The sequence below is a fragment of the Falco rusticolus genome, chromosome 9 (assembly GCF_015220075.1).
Source record: "Falco rusticolus isolate bFalRus1 chromosome 9, bFalRus1.pri, whole genome shotgun sequence".
NCBI lineage: Eukaryota > Metazoa > Chordata > Aves > Falconiformes > Falconidae > Falco > Falco rusticolus.
In genome coordinates this window covers 52,705,784-52,733,614 of record NC_051195.1, presented here as the reverse complement: position 1 = coordinate 52,733,614, position 27,831 = coordinate 52,705,784, and the positions used below count along the sequence as shown (strand labels likewise).

The 27,831-nt window shown below is 47.0% G+C and overlaps 1 protein-coding gene and 1 long non-coding RNA gene across 3 annotated transcripts in view; one reads left to right on the top strand and one right to left on the bottom strand.

Annotated features, from left to right (window-relative positions):
• The first annotated feature begins 2,441 nt into the window (after nt 1-2,441).
• GARNL3 (GTPase activating Rap/RanGAP domain like 3) overlaps nt 2,442-27,831 on the top strand; it is a 74,961-nt gene continuing 49,571 nt past the window's right edge. The window contains exons 1-4 of one of the 2 annotated variants that reach the window (XM_037399038.1): nt 2,442-2,564; nt 3,236-3,283; nt 4,592-4,711; nt 12,031-12,088. In XM_037399038.1, the coding sequence (XP_037254935.1) occupies nt 4,609-4,711; nt 12,031-12,088 (161 nt within the window). In that variant the 5' untranslated portion in view covers nt 2,442-2,564; nt 3,236-3,283; nt 4,592-4,608. Of the gene's footprint in view, nt 2,565-3,235; nt 3,284-4,591; nt 4,712-12,030; nt 12,089-27,831 lie in introns of those variants that run through there. The other variant, XM_037399043.1, reaches the window with a different exon arrangement.
• On the bottom strand, nt 19,280-27,536 carry LOC119153125. The gene is made up of 2 exons (XR_005106050.1): nt 26,378-27,536; nt 19,280-19,693 (listed from the first exon to the last, which is right to left on the bottom strand). It is a non-coding gene; the product is annotated as an uncharacterized LOC119153125 (long non-coding RNA).

Genomic DNA, 27,831 nt, shown 5'->3' with positions numbered 1-27,831 from the left:
CCACGCCCCTGCGGCGCTTCGGGCCCGACCCCTCTTGCAAGCAGCTGCAGTGAGCCCTGTGTCGCCCGCTGCGCAGACTCGATCGTGGCCATTGAGGCCTCCCCGGTGGTGGTGACCCTGCCGGGCCCCATCCTCACCTCCTTCCCTCAGAGCACGGCCGTGGGATCCTCTCTGTCAGCTGCTGTTGGGAGCTCCCTCAGCGCTGGGGGGGTTCCCATCTCTTCTGGGGGCTCCTTTGGTCTGGGGGGGTCAGGGCTGTGTCTGCCTATCCCCCGCTGCAGTCTGAACTGCTGAAGATGGCGGATCACCCCCTTTGGAGTGGGGAGGAAGACAGAAACCCTGCAGCAGCTCGAGCATTCCCTTGCCTTAAAGGCAGGCTGGGTGTCCTTATTCCACCTGGCAGGACGGACCCGTGCCCGCTGCTCCTCGCTGTATGGCAGCACCCCCCACCCCCCCACCCCTGCCGTGTCTCCTCTGGCTCGTAAACTGGTTTTCTCTGAGCCCCTCGAGAAAGGGCTCATTCTCTTCTACTTTGCTGAATCTCCTGATGAGAGGGAGGAGGGTGCTGGAGTTAGGGACTGCTCTTGGTGGCCTGGGATTGCCACCAGCTAGAGCAGAATGGGAAAAGGCAAGCGCTTTGTGTGGAGTTTGTCCTTGGGAAATGGGCCGTTCTCCCTCTGTACCTCCCTGAACCCTGCAGACATGTGTCTTGGAGTCTGTTCTGTGCCACTGCATTTCCTCCTTCTCATTAAAGACTTTGTGCAGCATCACTGGAGACTCGTGGTGGTTTGTTCTCCTCCTCCCTCAGTCAGCTACCCGCTCTGCAAGGGAGAGCACTCCTTCTGTCCAGAGCTTGCCACCAGTTGCAGACAGAGCTCCCTGAACTTATTCCAAAACACTAGAAATAAGGAAGCAGGCAAGAGAAAGACTGGAAAGCATCAGAAGAATGGAGCACGAGCCTGCAACCTGGTGATCACGGCCCTGTGACCAGCGCTCCACCAACCAGGCTGCTGCAGTACTGACAACTGGCCGCCAGGTGGCTGCAGCGCCCCACCGACCCGGTGCTGAGCACGGGCCGGGATCTCGGCCCAGTTCACACCGCCCGGCCACGGGAGCTGCTCGCTGCGGCTGCAGGGTCCGCTTCGCTCTGCCCTTTGCCCAGTCGCAGCCCAGCCACCATTACGCGCTGCCTCCGTACCACAAAGCACCCGCGTGGCTCGAGCCGTTAAATCCTTTGCATCTGATGGCTTTAACAGTCGGGTGCTTCTTTCTGTCCGTGCCTCCACCCCATTACCGCGGGAGAGACAACAGTGGGGGGAAAACATGCACCGGGGGTGGTGGTGGATGGTGGGGTCCTACATATAAGCCCCAGCGATTGCTGTTGTTAAAGGAGAAATTTACACAGATGCGGGTACCACTGGGCTTGCTTTAGTCACAACTCAGAGCTGGGCCACCACCCCAGGGAGTGGCAGAGACCCAAGGGATACAGCACAGCTTATATACACTTAGCAAATAATTAGTCAACTTTTATTTCGGACAACTAGTTTGCTAGTTGCTGGAGCTCAGACACAAGAGCAGGATGTCAGACATGCTTTTCCCCTTGGTTATGGACACTAACCCACACGGGCAGTACACTATGACTCCACTGCTTGCTTCAGAAGAACGACTCTGTAGTCGTTAGCTAAGCAAAACCGAGCTTACTCAGCTTCCACAGGAATGTTGGGCTGTTGTACTAGCAGCCCAAAGCTGCTGTTGTGGAAGCTCAGAAGCTGGAGCAGCCTCCGAACCTTCTTCTCCTGCAGCAGAAAGGCTGCAGCATCACAGGGTTCCCGTCTTGTGCCCACCCCAGAGACACGTTCTATTTTGCTGTGGGAAAGAGGGGGTGCATTTGCTCTGTTTGCATTTGGAAGCATCTGTTAGTAACAGCAATGTCAAATTGTCCTCTTTTCAAATAGAAGAGATTTTGCGGGACTGCACTTTTTTTGAGTAGGAAGAAGCAGTGGTGCAAATATATGTGGCTTAGGAAAAGCTCGTGCACATTTTTTTTCCTTGCACAAGTAAGCCATCTCGAGCTGTTGCACGATTTAACCTCTTGACTTCATAGCCGTTCCCTGTGACGGGAAAGCGAGGTGTTACCAGAACGAAGGGGTGCAGGTGGGCCAAGGGAGCGGGGTCTTTCCTACGCCTGCCTCTCCCCCCGCGCCCGGTAGCCGCTCTCGGCGCAGCCCGCACCCCGCGGGCGGCCCCCGCAGAGGCCCGGGGGCCGGCTCGGAGGAGCCCGCGGTGGCACCGAGCCCCTTCGCGCCCCGGCGCAGAGCGGGAGCCCCAGACCCTCCTCGGCCGGTTCCGGCCGCGCTGCGCGGCGGGCCGGGGCCGGGGCCGGGCCGGGGCCGGGGCCGGGGCCGGGGCCGGGGGCCGGTGGGCGTGGGCGGGGCCGGCGGCCGTGGGCGTAGGAAGGTGGGTTTATTCCCGGCCACGCGGCGCCCTGGAGCGGCTGTGGCGGTGCGGGGCCTTCCCCGGGAGCCTGGAAGACTTTCGGGCCGGGACGTGCGGCGGCGCGCTGGGTGAGCGGGCGGGCTGAGGGCGGCCGGGGGCCGCGGGCGAGCCCGGGCCCGGGCCTCGCCGGGGGGCAGCGGCCGGCCGGGGGGGGCGTGGCGGGCCGGCGCTCGGCGCGGCGGGGAGCGCCTGGTGGCGGCTGGGGCGGCCCGGGACCGGCGGGGCTGCCGGCGGTTCTCGACTCCCCGGCAGCGACGGTGGTCAGCGGGCTCCTCGCGGTGCTGCTTTTTTTTTTTTTCTCGGCGCACCCCCCCGCCGCCTCCGGGCTGCCCGGGCAGCCGCCGCAGCAGCTCTGCGCGGGGCTTCGTCTTTCCCCCAGCCGCTGGCCGTGGCCGTGGCAGCGGGCTGGGGCTGCCGGCCCCCGCGGGCCGCAGAGGCTGCCTTGGGCCTGCTGTAACGCTGTCGCAGGGGGGTGGCTCAGGCGCCTCTTCCCGCCGTCTGCAGGCGAGAGAAAGAAAAGGAAGCCGGCGGTGGGATCCCCACCCGTCGCCCCCGATGCTGATTTCTCTAAAAAGCATTACAAAACGGCAAGCGCTTAGCTACCGGGGAGGGCTGGGAGGTGTCTCGCTGATCCTGTGTCTTGACACAGGCAAGCTCCTGGGCCAGAGCAGCCGAAGGGGAGAGGCCTTTTGATTTGCTTCCGAGTGAAACGGGGCTCTTGTTTTTTCTTTGTACCTAGGTTCGTCCGGAACCGTACGCTGACAAGTCAAGGGGAGCTAAACTGGAGGTCAGTCTAGATGTTACTTTTCCACATATGCCTTGTGCTTGTGAGTCGGACTGCTGACTGTGGAGGGATAACGTCTGTAGCTGCCGAGGGCCCGCGAGGTCCTCGAGTGTGCCCGCTGCTTCAGAGTGCTGCGCTGCTGCTTGGGCAGCAGACTGGGAGGAATTGGTGGTCGCTCGTGGTTACGCAGCCAGGCCTGCTGGGCGCTTAAACCAGCGCGCCCAGTCGGGCAGTGTTATTTTTCTGGATTGTAAACGAGCCTGAGGTATAAACCCACTTTACCTTTCTGCATGGCGGTGTACTTTGTCAGAGAGCTCGGCCGTACTGACAGAGCTGGCACAGAGTTCCCTTGGGACTCCAGATTTGACTGCCTTGTTGAAAGGCTCCAGAGCCTGCTTTGGAAGTCACTTGGCAAGGCACAGCTTTGCCGTGGTTTTTGTACTTGAATTGTGACAGTAATGCCGATGCCATGGGTTAGCCTTTCTCCAGAAGTTATAAAAGCAGAATGAGCGTTAAGAATCTGATTACCTTTTAACTAAATTCAAAACAGTTTTGTGGGATGAAGTGACTGGAAGTCCTGCAAGTCTGACTGGGTATTACTGCCGTGCACGTTATCTGCCTGTCTACCGATCGTTCCTGCCTCTTGTTCTGTTGTGGTAATGCGCTGCGCTCTAGATGTAGTGCATCTTGACTTCCTCCTGACCCCCCGAGTTGTTATCGGTCTTTGCCTTCCTCACGTTTAACAGGGCGTGGGAAGGCCAGAGAGACTGGAAGCCTCGGCCGTTGTGTGCGGAGAAGCTGTCGGCCTTCTAAGAGAGCGTGTAGCCGGCGAGCGCATCGTGGTGCTTCGATACCGAGCTGACAGCACAGGCCTCAATCTTTTTTTGTGAAAAGGGATCAGCAGGAAATGTGTTGATGTTGAAGGGGGAAAGGTGGCGGGGGAAGAGGTAGGAGGCAGCTTTCAACCAATTTTAGTCTTAACTCCTGTGTTCCTGAAAATGGTTCTGGGCTTTGAGGGGTTTGCTTTTGGCTTTTTGCCCTAAGCGCGTCTACCTTTCAGGGTAGCGCTTTCTTGGAAGTGGGAAACGGTCCTTCTGGGACACCAAACCCTGTACCCGAGAGGGCCATCTAGCCTGCTGCATCGTGCGTTTTATTCCCTGTAGGTCACTTGGCCCTAGCAGTACACGCTCTCCCGGTTTGGCACGTTTTTACCCTGCTGGCTGAAAGGTTCTGTCTTTGCACTTCCTCAGCTTGCCGCAGGCCGTAACACTTGCGTGTTCATAGACCGCTTTCCTTGCTCGCTGCTTTCAGATTTGAGCATCGATGCCATGGACGTAGCAGGCGAGCAGCAGCTGGACGTAGAGCACAAGCCGATTAAACAACGCTTGGATAAAGCTGCCAATCGTGTGACTCCAGAAGCAGAGAGACACGGTAAGATGCTATTCTGCCATTGTTGGATGCATGTTCTCTTAGTCTTTCCATCGCCGTATGCCTGCTGTGAGATTCATGGGAACAAGGGACGGCTGAATTCACAGTGTTTTAAACACCACAAACTCTTGAAGAGTTGATAGGACACAAATCTATTACCCTGGCAGATCAGACAAGCTCGTGTGTGTGTATAATGCTCGGTACTTTTGCGAGGCAAGTCTTTGCCTGGTCCCTCTGAAACTGAGAGAGGGACTCGTTGATGCATTTCAGGAGCAAAGCTGCTGAGTGGCTAGGCTTTTCCTACTAGGAATCAAGCAGCTGTTCTGGCAAAACTTGACTCGGGTTGCATCTTTAAAGCCTAGGAGGCTGACAGGTGGGACGAGCTGGTTCGAGGAAAGAGCCTCTCTCCAGGGAAGGCTCCACTGGACCTGACCCTTAAGCCTAAACTATCATCTTACTGCGTTTACTTTGTGTGTGTTAATGCATACCTGATAACTGATGTATCGACTGAAATGTATTTAGTTACAAGTTGGAGTAAGTGGTCCTCTGCTACATAAACCTCTCGTCTGCATTTTTTACATGTTATGACTTAATTGTTTTACTTGAATACAAACCAGGAACGATTCTGGTAGTGTTGCAATGGAATGGTAATGCTGTCCCGACTTTGTCTTTCTAAAACGTGAGCTCCTTATTATCTGTTCTGGGAGATAGTGTAGTGCCGTGTATTGGCATGAACTAAGTTTGCTGATTTGTTGTAACTCGGATTTAACTTTTCTGTTCTTGAAGCTGAAAGGCTAAACTAAGCCAAGAGCTGAACAGTGGGTAGGTACGAGAGCTTCTCCTGTTGTCATGGGAATGTGGTGATGGAGTTCTTGCTGTTGTGCCACTTAGCAGCCTTTCTGTATTCGGAGGCTGTGGCGTTACGAATGTGATGTCTGGGGTCCAAACCCCGCTTTTCTGTATCTAATTCTCTGTTGCCACATGTAGGCCTCCTCCTTACTTGTGTTGCCAGCCCCCGCTGGGATTACTCGGTCTGAACCGGTTGTTCTCGCTCCTTACATTATCAACAGAGAGGAAGAGAAACTTGCAGGGAGCAAACAGTCTCATCCAGGAGAGGCATTTTGAAAGCAATCAAGTTCCACTGCCCGCAACAAGCGATTTCTTCTGCCGTCTGGAAAAGGGCGGTGGCTGGTTTGATTTCCATCACCAGTGTGGCATGTTTAGATTGGAAGTGTCCACCCGTCTTGGTGAAACTCTAGGATTCTCAGTTTCTGTTAGTAACACTTGCTGTTCGGTCAGTTATTTGAGGTGCAACTGTAGCAGTATTGTCTGTTAAAGGAAAAATTTACACCGTCGTAGGTACCAGCTGGGCTTGCTTGAGTCACAAGTCAGAGCTGGGCCACCACCCCAGTGAGTGGCAGAGAACCAAGGGATACAGCACAGCTTATATACACGTGTCAAACCATTAGTCAACGTCTGAAGTTTGTAGGCGTTTCCTTTGGTCCTGTCGGTGCTGCAGATCCATCGCCTGACTCTGTCCCAGGTGATGCATCTTCTCAGTTCCTAGCTCCTCCTCGAGTCGTGATCTTCTTTCTGCCTGCTTTAACTCACATGCTCCTTCAAGCGCGCTTCGTCTTTGAACAAGCAATTCGTTTACTAAATTTTCTAAAAACACTGGCGTTTCTGAGAGTGCCTGTGTGCACAAATTGGTCATCTGTTGTTTCTCTGTTCTCCCACTGATCAACTGGACTGGGTTTTAAACCACCCTTGGACGAGGGCTACGCTAGGGACAAGGCCTGGTTCTGCCACTTAGCTGCTTCGGCGCTTTAAATTTCTTAGTTAAAAATACATTTTCTTTACCATTGACCTTAAGTGTTATGGAGTAGTATGTGGAGGCTTTTCCTGATCATAGTTGCACTAAAATAGGTAATAGCTTAATGATTTCTGTGGTAGGCGGCGTTCTGTGCCGGGATGTCATCTCATTAATTCCCATTGGATGGCGATAGAGGGTTGAATGTTTAAATTTTTTATTATTGTCATTTACCGTTTCCTTCCTTTTAACACGGGCCGAGTTTTCCAGCGTCGTGTGTCATATCTGCATGCAAGTGGAGGACCATGGTAACAGCATGAAACTTTGCATGTGGGGTTTTACGTACTGCGGTTTCTTTATGGTATCTAAGCTGTGTGCGGTACCTCTGGGTGCTCTCGGAGACAACTCGACGGGGCAGCTACCGATTACATTCGGAAAGCTGTTACTAGTTGCTGTATCTTGAAAGACGCCGTGTGTTGTACAGGTGGTGTTCTTCAAATGGCAGGAATCATGGCTTTGACAAAGCGTAGGAATTATTAAGCTGCATTCTTCCTGACACTATCTTTTAGTGTAATTACAGGATCAAAACCCATACTGGTTGAATTCTTAAGCGTACTTTCAACTTGTTTGAATGTTGGAAGCTGTAGAAAGTGAGTCTGGTACAGTGGTTTAAGAATGGGTATACTTTCCTAAAAGTTCGTATTTGCTTGATCATGACTACCATAAAGTATTTGATGAAAGAAGCGAGGTTAATGATTGATTTTATGCATATTTCATACTTTCTAATTTAAATCTTCCCCCCCCGTGGCTAATACAGATGTCTTTAATACTCGCTTCTGTCCAGCTGGTCTGCCTCCCAATCTCAACAAAGAGGGTCCCGATAACATTTTTGTCCCCTCAGCAGTATCTGCGTTATCACCTACCCCGGCCTTAGTTATCCAAGAAGCCACCTTTTTGAGGCTCGTAAGAGGGTAGTGCGGCGGTGCCTAGACAGTGAGCCTTAGAGGGCTTTTGTAATCCAGCAGACTTGGTCCTGTCCTTCAGGATTCGTGAGTGAAATGGCCTGGTTTTCAGGGGCCTCTCCTAATAGGAACCCGTGGTCTTGAAAATTTTAGACGTGCAGTTCCTTGGCTCGCTTATTCCGAGCTCCAAAGCTTGCGGACCTTTTGGTATTTGTTTTGGTTTTTGGAAAAACAGAGGTCCTGTTTGAGTTTTCTGGAGGCATGTCTTGCCCTTTGGCGGGTTTCAGCTGTCACCAGCTCTCATCTCCTCTTTTACGAGTCCCTCTGCAGCCTTCTGCACTTAAGAACATAAAACTCCGCGGGTTTGTGCCCCAGCTGTACTGTGGCTGTGCATTCAACACACAGGCGGCACAGGCACTGGCAGAATTGTAAAGTCGTGACAAAGACAGAAATTCCTTGGAGATTCTAGCAAGCCAGTGGTTCATGTGTGTGCGTTGTCAGCACCGTTTTTCTGGAGGACTGAGTGTCAGTTTTCCGCTTGGGAGATTCCCACGCTGATCTAGCTCCGCAGCAATGTATAACTGTGTTCCCTGTGTATCTTGGGACGGGATTACGCGTTACGCGCTGTTGTCTGCTATTTGAAGTGGTGTTTGTGTAACAGGTCCGGTATCAGTTGCAACTTGCTGTTTGGGTCTGCTTTAGACAAAGTCTTAACAAAGCCTTTGTGCAAGTAACATCTGACCGGCGCCCCAGCAAGGCTTTCGGGTGGCTGGCTCTTTCTGTCGAGGGTGTTCTTCAGTTGGCAAGTGCTGCTCTGCTTCTTGATCTTACTTTGCAGCTCAACAGGCTCTATGCGTTCTTTCAGGTGAGCTTCGGGTGCAGGATGTGCAGATTCTGACACAAGATCATTTCATTCACGTGTAGAACAGTTACTGGGTGTAGAGCGGAAGTACAGGATAGTGTTTCTAGACGTGCCTCGTCACCTTGAGTCCTCTGTTGTGTTAGAACTGGGGAAAGAAGAAGAAAAGGCGTTTGATCCAAATGCTTTGGATGCCGATTGCTGTGAAAGCTGTTACGGGGCAGAGGCGGAGGACATTCGGTAACCTTTCCATCTTCTTAGTGCTTGAATCGGTACAGCTAATGTGGCATATGTGTTGGGTTTGGTTTTTTTTCTTTTCCAAAATGTCTGTGAAAGTCCGTGCAGTGAAATCCTCCTGGGCACCTGTTCGTAGAATGGGGAGAGCTGTTGTGTTTTAGTATGCCTGTGCTGCACTCACGATTTGTTCAGAGCGTGCAGAGTTAGGTTGTCTGTTTTGTCTGCGTGCCTGTTCAAGGGCAGTAGCGCAAAGATTGTATCTTAGCAAACGGAACCTTTTCTGGGATTGCTTGGTGTCCAGAGGGGAGCTGTGCAAACTATTTCACCGTTCTGCGAGCTGTCTCGGAACAAAACCCGGTTATGGCTTTGCCTTCTCGCTTCTGCTGCAGGCTTTGCATCCTTATGGGAGCAAAGACCAGACGCCTATCACTCACACAAACGACGGGTGTCATCTGGTGTTTCTCATTCCTTCTACCTGCAAATTTGTGTAAGAATGGATTCGTGATAGTCTGCAGGTTCTGGACTATCCTTCGCTATTATTAGCTCCGTGTGGTAACTTAGTTTGTCACATCTGTTGCAGGAGGGGGCCTGGGAAGCAGGACCACAAGTAACAATCGGTTAGTTGAAAGGAAGGTGCTTGAGCTTGTGGGCCTCAAGCCCTGGTGATAAGGGACATGAGAAATTACTGAAGGGTATAGAAACGGGGACTAAATGCCAAGTTGAGACTATCCGAGAAATAAGGTGGTCGGTTTGTCAGTTTGCTCGAGGAGGTGGTGCAAGAACTGCAGACATTGTTGAATTGTTGCTGAATTGCTAAATAGCTAGTGTGAGATCTTCGCGCGAGTTGCCACATGGTCCAAAAACTTGCGTATTCTATAACTAATCGGAATAAGATGTAACAATTGCTTATGTGTATATAATAATGCTGTTAGGCTAATTGAAGTGACGCTTGCTTGCATCAAGCTGCGTCCCGTCTCTCAGTCGCGGCCATCTGTCAAGTTGCGTCCTTCCCCAGAGAAGTTTCCATCTTGAGGGATTCATGATTCCGGCCTTCAACTTTTTGTCTTGTCCAGCGCAACACGGAACCAAGACAGACAATTGTTGTTTTTTTTTTGTGGTGAGCGAAGATGTTGTCCAGAGGTAGAAGAGCAAGGAAGAAAGTTTGGAGGCAGGGTTAACGGCAATGTCGGCAGTCTTGCCCTTAAAACAGAGGAAGGGAGGAACAGACACAGGCAGATGCTTTGTTCACGTGGGCAAGTTCCAAGCTGCTCAGAACTGTGGGAGACTGATGTCGTTTCTGCAGCAAATTTCTTTGCCGAGGATTGACTTGGCTGTCTGAATGGATGGCTAAAGTCCTCTTCAGACTTAAGCGCTGCATTAAAGCAGCTTGCGTCCTCCTGCCAAAATCTCAAAAAGTACGTCGGGAAGCTCAAGCTCCTTCAGGAGCGTTAGACCACCTTTCAGTGTCCAGTCCCTGATGTTTGCTTTGTTGATTTGTTGAAATGAAATCCACCGGGGATCGGAGTCCTGAGCTGGAGTGTCTCTTTATTGCTGTAAAGATGATAAGATGATGACTGTGCTCTTGCAGGTGCTGCGATACTTGTGACGATGTCAGAGAAGCATACAGGCGACGAGGCTGGACCTTTGGGAACCCGGATAGCATAGAGCAGTGCAAGAGGGAAGGATTTATCTAGGAAATGCAAGAGCAGAAGAACGAGGGCTGCCAAGTGTAAGGTTTCCTGGAGGTCAACAAGTTGAGAGATGGGTTTTGCCGTGAGCCTGTTGCATGGTGGTGATGAGTGGCAGAAGGCACAGTCGTGGCATTCTGCTCTTTATTTTTTTCCAGCTTTAGGTGTTCTCAGGACTGTAAAAACCCCTGGGCTCAGCAAGGTACTTCTGCTGGTAAAGGGGTTCAGTAGGAGGGTCAGGAAAAGCAGTGGGCTGGGGCTAATCCTCTGTTTAATGGGGTGGGCTGGTAGGAAGCGTGCTGGCTGGAGAAGCCTAGCTTTTTCTACCATCTATCTAGTGAGTCTTTTTACCAGTGTTTCTCGAGGGGGATAGGCAGCTTCTTTGAGGTTTAGGTGGTCCCACCTGCCCTTCTAGTCTCAAAACGGAGACCACCAGTGGGTGCTGGAGGAGATAACAGTAACCAACAACTTTTCAGCAGAGGTGCTGGAGGGAGCGAAATGTTCCCTTCTTTAGAAAACCAGTGGAAGCAAGACTATTGGAGTTGATTGTCAAGGTTGAAGATGCTCAAAGAGATGTTTTTTGCAACTGGTGTATGAAAATGTAGTACAAGATACACCAGATGACTATGTTACTACCCTGTCATTTGGCAGGTTACCGAGCACAAAACACTTGGACATGCAGGTTATGTACCCAAGTACATTCTAGCAGTCAGGCTCAGGCTAATTTTTTTTTATTTTACTTTTTTATTTCAAAATCTGGAGGGTTTTTTACATCTTTGGGTACTATTCCTAGCGACCACATTCTTTATTTGTGGGGGGGGGGAAAAAACAACCCCAAAACAAACACACCCCACCCTTTTGCTCATGAAGCCAGACATCATGTGTTGAGCATCATCATGGGTGCTGAACCATTACAGGACCCTTTGTCACAAAGTGTGATGAGCAGGAAAGATTCAAAGGGGAATGCTGTGGGTAGCAAGGGTCCAGGGGTGGGTGTCACTAGGGAAATTTCTGGGGGCCGCTGTTAGGCCCTTGGACAACTTTGCACATCTCCGTTTTCATTAGGTCCGCAGTTAACATAAGCGATAGGTTTGCACAGACATTCAAAGGTGTATTGTAGCATGTGAGCCTGACGCATTGAAATCTTCGAGGAGGGTGTGTATGGTTGCTAGTAAGTGTCAGAGAGGACTGACATCTAATACCCATATCCTGTTTATATTCAAGGTTAAAATATTAATTACCTTTGTCTTTTGGGGGATTTGGGGGGGGTTGGTGGTTTTTTTTGTGGGGTGTTTGTGGTAAGTTTAGTACTTTATTTTTGAACGCAGCTTGTTTTCATGGATGCATACATAGGACCACTGTTGTTTATTGCATTAAGGGTTTTCTTACCCTGCTGGCTTACCCTCTCATTTACTTTCTCCCTCCTTTTCTGTGATACCTTTTTGTATTTCATACAGCAGCAGTTACTTCCCTCCCAGTAGACTTAATTCCTCCTTCTTCCCATTTTTATGTCCACTAAAATACTCTGCATAGAACGGTTATTGTCAACATCGGTACATGATGATGGCTTTCCACATGACTGCCTGTTAGGAAGAGGGGAAATTCATACCTCTTTTAGGACAATGTTTGCTGGTATTGTCACCCATGAAAATAAGTTGCTTATTGTCTATCTTATACAAACAAAAATTTGAAAATCCAATGTCTGGTATGACTGCTTTATTTATGTAGATTCAGGCCTTTTAACAAAAGATTACTGTCTCCTGCAGGTAGCTGGAAATTTCCACTTTGTGCTGGCAAAAAGTTTCCAACAGTTTCATGTACATGGTAAAGTATTTTCTTTTCCTGCTTATTGTGACCTTTAGCTTCCAAGTGTTTCTGACCATTTCCTTTGAACATCTTTGCATTGCCATCTGTGATAACAGCAGCACGCTGCTTCAGGGGGGAGGACATTGGTGAAATTTTGTTAGAGATGTTTATAGAACTATTGGGAACAAATAGAAAAGTGTTTTCTGAAGGTGCTGCCACATGGGTGTGGGAGAACATGGAGGAGAATGTGTCTGGGCAGTCTCTCAGCCTCATTTGTTTTACAAAACTTTGCTGCCCTGCTGTAAAACAACCTCGAGTATGGTGTTCGGTCCAGGACCTGAATATCAGTATCTCTGGAAGGGATATTTTGGAGAAAAGCTCTTGGGAATTTCAAAGCAATTCAAAACAGCTTAACCCTTCTTTTGCTTGAGGCTTAGTTCAAACCCTGAGAACAGCAACTGGGAGGGCTTGATACCAATAGAGGCTTGCTTCTTGACAGATTTTTGCTAGCTGTTGTTTAATTAAATTATTCTTTTTTTTTTTCTACCTGACCACTAGCCTGTGGTCAATAGGGAGTATGTAACTGCCAATCTATGCCTAAGGCCTTGCTCACTTGCTACATTATTTTGTCACAGGAGTTGGGTCACCTATCTAATGAGATTACATCTGGGGCCCCAAACTGTAGGATTATGTCATTCAATAACTTCTTAGTAACTTCTCTAGCCTGGTTCTACGTGGGAAGGCCTCAGGCCTTCCAGAAAAGGTGTCTGTGAGTACCAGTAAGTAATGATACCCCTCTTTTCTTGGGAGTTCTGAAAAATCTATCTGCCAGTGCTAACCTGGCAGTTTTCCCTTTCCTCTATTTCCCAGCTGGAGCTTTATAGTAATGTTAGGATTATTCTTTAAACATACATCACGTTGTTTGGTTATCTGGTTTATTTTTGTGTACAAATTTTGGCACACCAACTTCCCAGTCAAGTATTTACAGAGGGGTTCTACTCTCCAGTGGGTTGCTTCATGGTCTTCTTTAATAATTAACAGAGTTGAGTGCTCGGGATTCATGATCTTCCCATCAAGAGTGTAGAACCACCTCTCTTTCCTACTCGTGTCTAAGTCTTGTATCATTTTTTGATCTTCCTTGGAGTATTCTGGTGTTACTTCATGCACAAGTTTTTTTACCTTAACTTCAGGGATCAATGGCATTTGTTACCATCTGTTCTGCTGCTCATTTTGACACTTTATCTGCAAAGGTGTTTCCCTTTTGATGGCTCCTACAGTGGATGACAGTCACTTCCTCTGGTTCATTCACTGCTTCCAATAACTTCAGAATTTTGGTAGCATATTTTACTCCTTTCCCTTGGGCCAGTAAGAGCCCTCGTTTCTTCCAGATAGCTCCATGAGCACACACCACGCCAAAGGCATACTTGAGTCTGTCCATATGTTTATTCTTTTACCCTTGGCCAATGTTAAGGCCTTGTTAATGCCATCAGTTCTGCCTTCTGGGCCAATGTTCTGGCAGGTAACGGGCAGGCTTTGATTACCTTCTGGTAAGTAGTTACCACATATCCAGCTTTTCGTTGTCCCTGCTGCACGTAACCGTTTCCATCAACATATGCATTCTCAGCATCCTTGATAGGTTGATCCTTTAGATCTGGGCAGCTGGAATGTACCTCCTCTATTGTTTGTAGACAGTCATGCTCTACAGGTTCAGCCACATTGCCACTGAGGAAAGAAGCTGGATTGACAAAGTTAGTGGTTGTTATGGTGACATCACCAAGGTCTACCAGACTGGCTGCCATCTCATAAAATGGGAGGGGGATAACCAATGGTTACCCTTTTTGTTCTAAAACAGCAGTTACCACGTGGGACACAAATACAGTCATTCTTTGCTCCAGTGTAAACTTTTGGGCTTCCTGAATGTTCAGGGTTACTGCTGCTACTGCCCTCAGGCAGCCTGGACATCCTTTAGCTACTTCATCCAACTGTTTGGAGAAGTGTGCAACTGCACATTTATATGGCATGTCCCGGGCCAGAACTCCCAGAGCTACTCCTTGCTTTTCATAGGAGAACAGAAGAAATGGCTTGGTTACATCTGGGAGACTCAAAACAGGGGCCTTCATTAATTCCTGCTTCAATTGCTGAAAAGCTTTTTTGCGTTTAGACTGTTCTAACAAAGTTGAGTTTCCTTTTAATATCTGGTATAATGGCTTAACCAATAGGCCGTAATTATATATCCACAAATGGCACCACCCGGTCATACGCAAAAAGGTTCGTAACTCCTTTACTGTGGTGGACTCAGGTGTTTGACAAATAGCTTCTTTCCATTCTCTCATCAGTTCTCATCCTTCAGATACCTCATATCCCAGATAACGCAGACTTGTGTAACTTACTTGAGCCCTTTGCTGGGGTACTCAATATCCATTTAATCTCAGGAAATTAAGTAGGCTTACCATCCATTGGCAACAGTTGTCTTTAGTAGGGATAGCAATTAAGAGATCATCCACATATTGTAATAAAGTCCCGTTTTGAGAGGGAGGACTCCATTCTTCTAATTCTTTAGCTAATTGTTTTCCAAAAATCATTGGACTGCTTTTAAAACCTTGGGGTAACGCTGTCCAGGTTGACTGGGACTTTCTTCCCAAATCTGGATTTTTCCATCCAAAAGCAAATAGCTTTTGACTACTCTCTCAGCCAATGGGAGGCAGAAGAAGGCATCTTTGAGATCCAACACTAAAAAACATTTCCACGCAGATTTTAATTTTGTTAATAGAGCATAAGGATTTGGTACCACTGGGTGTGCGTCTTCCACAATTTGATTTATTGTTCTCAAATCTTTCACCAGTCTATACCCTTTCCCATTGGGTTTTTTGATGGGTAGGATTGGTGTATTATATTCTGATTCACGTTCTTTTAATAACCCATTCTGTATAAAATTTCAATTATTTCTCTTATTCCTTGTCTACCTCACAATTTCAATGAGTATTGTTTTACTCTTACTGGAGTTGCACCAGACTTGAGCCTCACCTTAATGGGTTCTGCTCATTTGGACCTTCCTGGTAGCCCAGTGGTCCAAACCCCTGGAAACACCTGATCCATCACTTGAGTGGGGATTCCTATTTGCTTTACATTAGTTATTAATGCCAAACTCCTAATTTTGACCAATCTTCTTTTACTTCACATATTATTTGTCCATTATGAAACTTTATTTTGGCATCCAATTGTCCCAAAAAATCTTGGCCCAATAGTGATTTTGGGGACTTGGGCAAATACAAAAGTCATGTATTCCCACTTGCTTTCCCAATTTATATTCTAACTGTTTTAGAAAATGAGCCTTTACAACCTCACCAGCTGCTCCCACAGTGTTGACAGCACTATTTCCCTCATGTTCCTACCTTTTGATTCAACACAGAATATGAAGCACCAGTATCAACTAAAAATTCCACTTCCTTATTCTGTGCCTAGCTTTATTTTAACCAGTGGATCCACTAGGGTAGATTCCCCAGTTTCCCATCATTCAGTATCAGCTTCAGTTATGAGCCTTGAATTTCCTGATTTCTGACAGTCTCTTTTCCAATGGCCCAGTTCCTTACAGTAGGCACACTGGTCCTTCCTAAGAGGGCCTCTGGACAAATTTTGCCAATTGCTTCTTTTCACAGGTGGGTTGTTCCCATGCTGCATTACTACAGCTATAGTATGCCCCATCTTTTTATGTTCTACCTCATCCCAGTTCCAAAATACCTTCCAGGACTCCTCAAGCAACCTTTCCAAATTCCTGACATCCAGTTCTTTCACTTTCTGAAACTTCTTTTGGATATCGAGGTAGACTGTTCCAAAAATAGTGATATTAATTGCTGTTTCCCCTCATCAGATGAGGGATCCATAGTGGTGTATTTTCTCATTGCTGCCCTAAGTTGGTCCAAAAACTCAGGTGTTTCCTCTGGCTTTTGTTTAACCTCATATAGGGTTGCATAATTTACTGATCTAGGAACCACATTAGCCAATCCATATCATACCCATTCCTGGTATTTCTTTAGAAGTTTATACTCTGTGCTATGGTTTGAGTCCCAGTTTGGTTTGACCAAGGGAAAATGCACATCCACCCCACCTTCCAGGGTGTCGGCATTGACATGGGACTTGCACCTGGGTCAGTGCTACCTGGATGACCAGTTGTCTCTCTGTTTCTGCCAGCATGCTTAACATTACATCAGAGTCCCCCCAGTCTGGATCTAAATTTCTGATTATCAAATCATATCTTTTAACTACAGCCTCTAGGTTGTCCCGGTATCCTTTTATTACTCTTTCCATTAATCTAACTCTGAGGTAGTTTGCACCTTTCCTCTCCTCTTTGCTAACAGTAATCTGCTCTCCTAATCCTGCATACACAAAAATCTTTATGTGCAGGCCTTGTCACTTAGACACACAGGTATTACTTACCACCCTGCCCTCCAGCCTGCAAAGTAATTAGACGTGAACCAGGGAACACAGAGGCAGGTTGGTATATTAGATGTCCTTAGCAAATATATACATATAAGATATTACAGAATTCCACTGAGTGAAACAACTATATATTTTTAAACCTTTACCTGTGTGTATGCCTATAAATATATTATGTGAGGTGTTACCAGTACGACACTCGCCAAACTGCTCCTAGGACTGAGGGTAATGGAGTCCGGAAAAGTCTCACTTCAAAGGTGATCCACATAGCAGAGTCTGGAGCCAGCCATGCATCCCTGGGGCAGGTCTGGTCTGTCCAGAAGACCTCTCATGCAAGGAAGCTCTGGCAGAGAAGCTCATTTTGGGTGGGTAGCAAGTTACTTTTTACAACGTTTTGGTGTGGATACATAAGTGGGTGTATGACACCAGTTCCTAGAATCGTTGTTACTCACTCACTGTTTTCCTAGGTCAGTTTGCTATCGCAGTTTCTTTGCCCTGAACCCATCAAAGTTTTCCTTGTCCTGCTGACTGCTCCCCATCAAGGGGGTTTCTGGCTGGATTTATCAGGGACATTTCAGGGAGGCAGGTTTCTTTGTCAGTATGTTTACAGTGTCACCTTTGTGGAAGCTCTGTCATAGGGACAGTACTTGAAAGAATAAAGCGATTGTTTATTAATGAATGCACATAAATTACATCCAGGAGCGAGTGTGCCACAGGGCCAGCATGCTCCCCTTTCCCATGTGACAGCTGAGGAGCCATTGTTGCACCATTGTCCATCAGTCCAGTAAGGCAGGATTGCCTCCCGCTCCCGCACTTGACAAGGCGTGAAGCTTTGGTAACTGTCAAACCCACCCCCTTGACACCAGTGATGCCAGAGGGTTAATGCATAACCTTAGATTGTACACATACTAAGGTTGTACATTAAAACTTAGTATAATTATTAGATTGTAATCATGAAGTCCTTGTAGTAGTGTAATCATTAAGATAGTGATCAAGAAGACCTGGTATTGAACAGATAAGATTTACAATCTAACTTGAAAGGAACATCAAGGATGAAAGAAAAGAACTGATTGAATCTCATGGAAACCTAGCAGGTTTTGCCATGTAACATCGCAAGAGGACTAAGATGGCTGGGTCATGATGTATTTAGAAATCAGTTTGGGCTGGTGGTTGCAAAAGCAGCCCTTTGACTCAATTCAGAAGAAACTAGGGCATGTGTAAAAGAAGGAGAGGCTAATGTAAATGAATCCTGTGGAAGTTTCTTTGACTGATCTTTCAGTAACACCTTTTTTCCTTCAGGAACAGGATTCAGCTCCAGTATATGAGGGGAAAAGCCCTGATTTCACCTCTCTGTACTCTGTCTTACCTCTAGAATAAAGCCCCACAAGTAATTTGCACAGCTCTTGGCTCGCTCATTATCTTAGCAGTCTGATTTTTTTGTGAGGTCACTACAACATATCAAATCCAAATCGTAGATGAGAGCACAGAGCTGAACTCTGGCTGGCATAGGGGAAGATGACAAACCTCACAGAAGGATTCACAGCCTAGTGTTTAGGGTTCGGGACTTACAGTTTATTATCTTAGAATTTAGACATTTCCATTTTTGTAAGTCATCAATCCTGAATCGAAGCTATAAACTTCACATCTTGGAACCAGAATGGTTTTTTGGGATTTAGTTTATGGATGATGATAGATGTTAAACTCAGATGCCTGATCAGTACAATAGTAAACTATAAACCCTGACAAATACCGAGCCTCACAAAATAAACTACAACCTGTGGGTAAGCAACCCTCAGCTACGCACTCTTAAAACCAAACCATAAGTGAAAGGCTCTGAACCCTCAGCTTTAAGTAAGAAACCCTAAAGCATGTATGAGCAGGAAAACAGTAGAGAGACCCTGAAGAATTTTTGTCCGTAGCTTTAAAAGCTTTCCTGAAGCAGAATAGGAAGACTTGCATGAGAATGTCCTTCCACTGAACCTACGTGCAAAACCATAAGCATTAATTCATCTGCATTAGGAACAATTAACATAATTTTTGGGGTCCTCTGAGCTCCACAGGCAAACATTCAGAGCCAGTGATATTTATTACCAGCAACCAGCCTTTCCCTAAGGAAAGCAAAACCTATTAAGAGAGAAGCATTTGTGACAATTAGTAATATTCCTTCTGCAGTCACTAACAACACTTATAAAACCTTTGCCTCTGGCCAGTAAATTCTACCCTAAAGACTAACCAGAAAATGCCTTGCAGAATGAAGGTAAAATACTGCATCTGGGGAAGTATTTTTTTTTTATGATCTAAACCAGTAAATTTTTTACTTTGCTTCAGTATCAAACCTCACCGTCTCCAGCTCCTTCCACCCAGCAGCACAAAGATTGTGAACAGTCTTCCCCATCCCGAACTAGAGCACAACCACCGTCTACCCATACAGCCCCCCTCACGGGACTTAGCTGTACCCATGTTAGCCGGGGAATGAAAAACCCATCTACACAAATTAGATAAGCAGGCACTTCTTTACTGCAGCGCTGGGTGCTCAGTGGAATCTCCACAAATCAAGTACACCCATGCCAATTTCACCATTACATTTACACACAAAAATTACAAGGTCGTACACTTACAGTTACAATGAATAGTTAGTAATTTGCATATAATTATAATATCTGCTGTATCATCCTCTTCTGTTATCATGCCTGCACAGGGAAAACTTCTTCACCTGGGCAAGGGTCTTCCTGACTTGTGGGTGTGCTCTTAAGTACTATAATGAAAGCAGTTCACTTTTGAAACAAAAACCATAAGTTTTATTGCCAAGTTGGATGGCTAGGTATTTACCTTGCCAAGTTGCCCCGTAACTCATCCTATACACAACAGAACCCAGGTGCTCTGGTTACGGTCTAGATAATAAGGACCTCAAGTAACACAGCCTCCAATGACAAGTAGCTCAGCAACCCATACATCATTGGTTAATAAGTGCTAACGGAATGCTAACATAGAGGATAGCTTCTTAAAATCAAGATATTCGTGTAGTTAACTGTTTCACAAACAAACACAAAATACAGAAAGATTCATTAAAACTTTTAAGACAATCTGCAGTAGCCAGGGTGCAAGCCTAAGCTTGTCCTCCATGGCTGGCCACATCCTTACAGAGCTCCCGGCTGCAACTGTCCTTCAACTGCCAGACTATGTCAGCATCTGCAAAAGACAAGAACAGTGACCAAGTGGCCAGGCGACGGCACAGCTCTCCCAGAACTGTTTCCTACTCTGAGGCCTGTAGTGGCCTATGAAGGCACAGACTCCAGTTGTGGTGCAACCAGAGACACTTTATTGTACAGAGAAGCTCATATTTATATCTCTGAGCCCAGATACAAAGTCCAGCTGTATGTACCACCAGGCTCAGGGCAGAGACCATTCATGCAGTTAGGTAGCTACGTATCACTACAAGCATGCAGACACCTATTTGCTACTAGATAACAATGTTTCTCTTTCTTACTCTCCTTCACAATACCCAGCTGTGCTCTCACCTCCCACCAGACCATTCTCCATCCTCCTCTCACACATCTCTCTTCAGGCACTCTCTATCCTCTCACACAGCCCGTAATTGTTCTCACAGTTCAGATTGACTCTAAGCTGCTTTGGTCACATACACAGCTCCCTTTCATTACCAGGATGTCCCATAGCCCTCAGTGGCCATCAGGCTCACTTGGGTACCCAGCAATTCCAGGCTTCGGTTGATGTTGGTACTGAGAGAACCAGCAGCACAGACTGACACTGCAATGCTAGAAGTGTTTCTCTTGGCACGGCCACGCACACATGCAACGCAGAAAGGAGAAACGAGCAGTCAGCTCTCACCTGCCAAGTGCAGGAGAAGGAAAAAAGCCAGGGGAGCACCGGTGCTTGTGCTCCAGCGCTACCCCACCGCAGGCTGCCTCTCGTCCCTGCAAGAGCCGGGAAGCCTGCCCACTCTCTTCCTTTTCCCCGCTCCCCTGTCACCCCTGCTCCATGTATGCTTCTGCACCAAGCGGAGCCCCAGTCCTCCCTCCGTCGCGCGTGCCGGCTCCTGACTGCCACAGCACCGGCAGCTCAGACCTTCAGGCCGCTCAGAAAGCTGTGTGCAGCCAAGGCAGGATAAAAGCCACGGCCTCTGAAAACCCCCGATACCGGCGGGACTGCGCTGACGGGAAGCTGGCCCTGGCCGGGACGACGGCAGCAGCACGTCCTCCACGCCTGCCTCACAGACGGTGCTGCGCCCGCCCCGCTGCCGGCGCCGCGGACCCGCGGGCTCTAGGACCCGGCGGCCGGCGCGGACCGGGGCTCGGCGGCCTGCGCCCTGCTCCGCCGCCGCGGGCCCCGGGCTGCGGAGGCGCCGTGCCGCAGCGGCGGGGCGAGAGAGGCGCGGCCCCGTGCGCCCGGCCGGCCCGCCTCAGCGGGGGAGCGCCGCGACCGAGAGGAGTGCGGGGGCGCCGCGGCAGGAGGGCGTCCCGATGCCCTTCTCAGGCGCGCCGGGCAGCTTCCCCGCCAGCTGCTGCTGGTGCCCGGCGCCGCTGAGAGTCCTCTGGTAACTACCGGGCTCGGGGGCGTCCGAGAGGAGCGGGCGCTCGGCCGGCGGGGTGGCGCTCGGAACCGCCACCGCTCCGGCAGCGCGGGCCGGGGCCGCTGCTGGGGCCGGGCGGCCCCTCCGCAGGGCTTTCTGAGGGGCAGCGAGGCTGGGGGGGCCGAAGCCGCCGGCCTGGGGGGGCCGCCGGGGCGCACGCTCTCCTCCCCCGTCGGCAGCGGCCGCCAGCGTGAGAAAACATAGTAAACCCTTCAGAGATTTGTCTTATATAAACCAACAACTAGAAAGGCTCTGAAGAACTCTTCCGAATGAGGCCTGGGTGAACCTCCAGCCCCTGATAAGGCTGCGTTTTCTTTTGTTGAGATCTGTGGTCGGTACCTGTGCAGTTGCACGCGTGTTTCTGTGTGTACAGGTAGGCGCGCGCATGTCTCGGAGGCGAAGGAAGTCTTGCCCATGGGAAAAGAAATTCTTGTCCTTTGACTTAAAAATCACACAAAGCTCTCCTAAGAACTGTACAGGTGAATTGTTTCATTTAGGAAATTCAGAATTTTTAAAAAAGCAAGACATTCTGTTGTTTTCTTAAAAGCTGATATCTTGGTTTTTTTTTTTCTTGATCCACTGCTTAGCTATTTCAAATATTTGAAATACTGAGAATAATTTTTATGAAAATGGATGGCTCAACCAGTTACCCACAAAAATAGCTGGAGTTCAGTCACTCTTTGACAGGTTGCCAGTGCATTTTAGAAGATAATTACTTTAGTTCTAGCTATGCAATATCCTTTCACCCTGCCTCCCAGAGAAATACAGTTTGATGGTCATGGTTATTTCTTTGTTACATATTTTGTGCATTAGCCTTCATAAAAAAACTCATTGAAGTTTTATCCCTGCATTGGAGTTGCCCTTGGTTGTTGGTGGTTTTTTCCTAACAGCTAGCATTCTGGTTTGGGATTTATTGGGTTTACTGGAATTTGTTTGGATTTTCACCCCTCTCTGCATCAGCCGTGTCATTGCAAGAACTTTTCTTTCATTTCTAGTAAGGCCCAACTGTCATTCATATACTAAATTTTCCACTGCACACTGAGATTGTCTGTCTGCTTGGTGTCAAATGCAATGCTAACTACACTTCAGGGAATGCTATTGTGGCACTTCTTGTTTCTTACTTTCTAAGTTAAGCCTTTATTTTAGTATTTCATCTGTGTACAAACTGCGCTGACTGGCTTTTCCTCAGTATTCATTATAATGCTGTCTAGGTGCGTCTTGAATTCCTTAGTTTTTCATCTGGCAGTCAAGTCACCATGTTGAGCCCACTGTTTTAGTCACATAGTGTGAATGGAAGTCGTTCTGGCCTGGTGTCTTTTGACTTGAGAGCAGCATTCCACAGCAAATCTGACCTACCTGTCTTGGAACCAGCTAGTTTCTGCTACTTGCAGGCATACTGAATAGGTATACTTTCCAAAGAAAACATTCTGCAGATGGCTGAAATTATGTTACACCTTTGCAATCCATTAAATGCTCAGTGCACAGCAGGGTTGTAAGAAGCAGCTCGGGATCTCTGCTTCTTATGAGCCCCTTATGGTCTTATGGTACTGTGGGTCATTCTGCAAATCTCTTTCTCTGAGCATAAATTATTTTCATACTTCCTCTGTGCCAATCACTGTAATTTTTAAAGTCTTCATGTTTTCACCAAGAAAAAATATATATGTAGTTTAAGAGCTTGCATGAAGTACTTTATCTCTCATTTTGTATCGTGGTTTTGTAGGCAGGCTGGACTTGTGAAAGCCTTCAGAGATGGCAAGTAGGCTACACCAAATGTAGGATCTTAAACTTGCCCAGGCAGTGGCCAACTCAAGCCGCTTCAGGTCTGCACAGGTGCATTGAAAGCACAGTGTGAAGGAGAAGGGGAAAGCTTGAAAGTAGTAATGGTAGATAAAGTTTGGCTGTGCACTAGAAATGTCTGTGGCTGCATGGAAGGTAATGCAGACCTTCTAGCTGAGATTCAACTGGTCTGATTTCTATCTAAGTCCCTAAATGGCTAAATACATTTGAAGGTCCAAACCCAGTGAGATGACAGAAAATGCTGGCCGTGTGGACTTAAGTAGAATTTGAACTATCTTACTCTAGTCCTGTATGTGTCCAGGGTTTTCTTGACTTTGTTACTATTATTGCAAACACTAAAAAAAAAACCAAACCAAACTTTACACTTCAAATTTTGTGGCTTAGACTGCTTTTGGGAGCTTTGCTTCTAGGTTTATCTTTTTTTTTTTTTTTTTTTTTTTTTTTTTGGTAGCTGTCCAATTGTAAAAAAGATGAGTGGTTTTGATTTTGTCTAAAAAAAGAAATCAAACATATCTTCTCTTTTTGGATCATTGTATGCTATGTAAGTACTTGTACTGTGTGCTTCAGAAAAATGAGAGAGACATCACCAGTGGAGTTACAAAATGGTTTTGCTGTAAAGGGAAAGTTCATCCTTTTAAAGTGTCACTAAAAGTTACTTTGTGGTCTTTCGGGGAAATCAAGATAAAATGGATTGATAAGACTTATTTTGAAATCTTAATTGTAGTGTTACTCATCAAGCTGAAATAGATCAGCTGTATTCTCATCTAAGAGTCTGCAATCATTTTCAAAGTATATTCCTTGTCTGCAAGATGCTGAGGATCTCATCTGTCCTCAAGTTTGTTGGAAAGTAAGCTTGTTTTACAGTGCCTTAACAAAAGTAATGATGAAGAGTCCTTGTTTTAAGAGAAGAATAACCCTGTTTGAAATTGCTGATGATACGGATTTCACACATCTGGTGAATTGAGCTCTTCACCGGTCTTTGTATTGTCTAAACAACATGGACTTGAACGACTCATGCTATTATGAAGGTGGAAGCAGTTTAAGGGAAACATAATTCAGGAAATTAAAGAATGTAGAGGTCTATTTTGATAGACCTTCAGGTTTATTACCATCCTGTATCTTTTCCAGCGAGTAACTTTTTCTTAATATTCCCGTAAATCTCTTTCTCAGACTTTCTTCTTTATATTTAATAGGCTGTGAGCTTTCATGTCTGTCCCTTTCTTTAACTATTTTTCTCAGTTTCTCAGTATATGCTTATAAAATCCATTTTTATATATTATATTGTTTTTTTTTTTCTTTTGGGGGAAGTATGGAATTGTCATAGAATCAGCAGCAATTACCAATAAAGCTAAGGCAGTTCTGCTATTTGTGTCTCTGCCAGCCTCTTACTGCAGAGGCATGCTGCATCCTGCAACAGAATACTAGAAATATCTATGATTGCTGAAAGCTGCCAACGGGAATCCCAAATTTTAGCTAAACAGCATCCAAGCCGATGCATTTCCAGCATACCTCTTTACACACTTGTTTTCTTAGTTTGCTACTACCTCTTTTATTTCCATCTTTGCGTGCTTGTTGTTTGAGAAAATGGGAAAAGAATTGGTGACAGCGTGTTGTAAGGGAGGCAGTCCTTTGTGTAAAGAATATTGTGGGGTTTATTGTGTTGAAGATTTATTGCAGCATTGAAATTAGAGCATACTACAGAAATGCCTTTTTTTTTTTTTTTAATGTAAACATTTGAAAATAACCCCAAACCTTCAAGCTTTCATTTTTTGTGGTTCTTTTTCATGCAGAGGCTCTGTGCTTGCATTCTACCCTGGCTGGAATTTTAGCACACTGTTAGACTTCAGTACAGCGTATAAGACAGGCCCAGAACTTTCTCAGGCTCTCCCTATCAGAAGGCATATTTAGAAAGAAATAGCCTGAGAAAAAGCTGCTGTTGCAAGGTATGTTTCTTTGCTGTTTGAAAGACTCATTGTGTTCTGAAAGCTGGTACTCTTCAGGGTGACAGAGGGGCACCACAGAGCATTAGGTTTGAGTGAGTGCATGTGTTCATAGAAACTCTTTTATACCTAGTGCACAGACGGGAAGAGGAATGGGGTAAGTGGCAATTGCATTAAAGTGGAAATTAAGTATTTGTGGAATATTTCTTTTTCTGTTTCATTCTTCCATTCCACGGACGTAGCTTCTTTTGAAGGAACCAAAGAAATGAAGCCTCATTTTTGGCAATCTTGTAAAGCAGTCCAGATATTTAGAAAGAAGGAAAGTTGTGGTTGTTGCAAAATATTGAGTAGGGCTTATTGTTGGTGTTTCTTGCAATAAATATTTTTGTTTCTTTAGTATAGAAGTTCCTTTTAAGTTATTTTATTGGGCATGCCTATTTACATTTGTTAAGGTATTGCTTGACATATAAGCGGTCAGCTTTGAGTTTACAGTGTTATTAGTTGAAATGTACTTTCAAGTGGCACATGGCTGGATTTGTGTTCAGACATTTAAGTTATGATGTAATGGGCCTTATACAGGTAGTCTGCAAACAGATAAAATATTCTTTACAGTGTGTTATTTTACTGGGCTAAAATAAGTTATTTCCATTGATTCCCAAAACTGGAAGATCTTTTCCATGCATGGGTCCTTCAAAACTGCTAACAGTATTGAGTGATACAGTTAACTAGTACAAAGCACTGTTTGCAGTAATTAACCAGTTACCTTCTTGGAGTTTCTTGCCTGTAGACATAGGGTATTTTTAGATTTATTTTTAAAAAACAGAGGTGTCATTACTAAGGTGCAGATTCCTATCTCCTGTCAGCTTTGAGGTTTTGTCAGGGGGCAGACTGTATAGGACTGGCTCATGTCCATACATTTAACACTGTGTGAAAGCACAGTAATAGTTAATGAAGATTACTCAAAAAATTGTTAAATGTTTGATTTAAGTTTGATGGCATCATTTCTAGCTGAATGAACTATGAAATGCTGCATTTATCTGTATGAGGAAAAAGGCACTGTGCAGGAGAAAGCACAGAGAGATTACTCCCAGAGCGCCCCATGCGTGGAATTCTCACACTTCTCTAGGAGTAACAGCCAGTTGTCAGTGGGAGGATGGGTACAATTTTTTTATTTGGACCTGAGGCACCATCTGCCAAACTGAGCAGCTGTGGGACATGTAACTTTTAGGAGGACCTATGTGATGATGTGAGGTTTGGAATAACAGTATGCTGGGTTCTAAATGCATTTTATCCCTTTTATTATGCTTGCACTTTACTAAAATCAATCATTAAACTCACAATCAAACTGCATCCTGTTAATTCCCTGGTTAACCAAAAAAAGTCTCTCCCTACCATTTTTTAAATACTTTTTCCCTCCTGTTTTTAACCCCAAGTAACTTTACTGAGCAGCTGATAGTGTGACTCCTCAAACACAATGGCAAAATTGACAGCAAAGAGTGGTGCTGTGACATAGAAGGTGAAGCTAACTGCTGGATGGTGCAGACTTACTCAGAATTGCTGCCAGGGGCTCCGTTGTGAGGCTATCTAGCCCAGGTGTCAGTGTGTTGGAAACTTTGCTGATGGAGGATCCAAATGGGTCTTCAGTCTTAGTAAGCTTTAGCATTCTATGCTGTCTGAATTCTTTAATGTAAAGCTAATGCTTGACAGAATTCATCAGCAGTACATCACTAGCTTGAGTCCAGCCTGGATCAGCATTAATTAAAAGGTGCTCTTTGGTGTCTTCTACTACGTAATTGGTGTCCTTTGCCCTCTTGTGTTACTCTTCATTTTCTAGTGGCTGATAGAATAAGCAGAGACCCAGAATGATATGAAATCTGGAAATTGAACAGTCTTTTAACACTAGGGAAGCTTTTCATTAAGTTCAAACCTCAGAGTTTTAGCGTGTTAGCTGAAGATACTATTTTGTAATAACTGTTGTAAAGAAGGATGAAGGTATACAGAATCACATCATGTAGTAACTTATTAGTTTACTACATGGATGGATGCAGTATTTAATAATGCACAGTAATGCAGTGCAGTTCATTACAAAACATACAATCAATTGAAATTACTGAAGAAATTTGAACAGAAGAGTCATGCAAGTTACGATTACCTAAGATACAGGTTGTTACTCTAGCAAAATACTGGTTCATCTTTAGTTGTAATAGTCGATTGCCATATTGGTTTCAAGTCCCACTGAAAAGTTGTAAAGTTCTCATGCAGTCAAACCACTTGCGGTCACCTTGCTATGCTTTGGTTCCTGACGCCGGGGTTCCAACCTCACTCCAGGGTTTCTGTCACACGGCAAGCACACACTATGTTTACCTCCTGAAAAGGTAGGGAACAGTAGTGTCTGTCTGCGTAAAAGGAGAAAACGGAGGGAAGAGCTTCACACACTCGAAAGCGCCGCTGTTCTGTTATGCATTAGACTGTAAAAAGTCACGAAGGTGCAGATCGTTCGAGACAGTAGCGCTGCAGTGATCGGTGCCGGCTCGCAAGCCAGAGACGGCCGCGTCCTGACTCTTCGGCTTTGTTGAAGCCACGATACCGAACTAAGCTGTCGTGCCTTACCCCGTGAGGCTTCCCGCTGCTGGCTCGTTGCGACCGAAGGTGACGGAGGCCGTCAGTCAGCGAGCCGGCTGCGCTGCTGAAGGGGCTGCGCCGCCGTCCCGCGCCTTACCTGACGCAGCAGCGGTAGCGCCGGGCCCGACCTCCCGAGCGCCGCCGGGGCCGCAGGTGAGTGCGGGGACGGCGAAGGGCTGGGCTGCCGCGGAGCAGCAGCCGGCTCCGGGCCCAGGACTCCACGGCAGCCCGCTCCCTCCGCCCTCCGCCGCTCGCCCGTGGCGCTCGCTGCGCGGGCGGGCAGTTGGCGCTGCGCGGCCGGGGCCGCCGCGCGCAGGCCGGGACTACAGCTCCCGGCGGGCCCTGGCGGCGGCCGGCGCGGCGCCTGAGTGGCTGGCGGG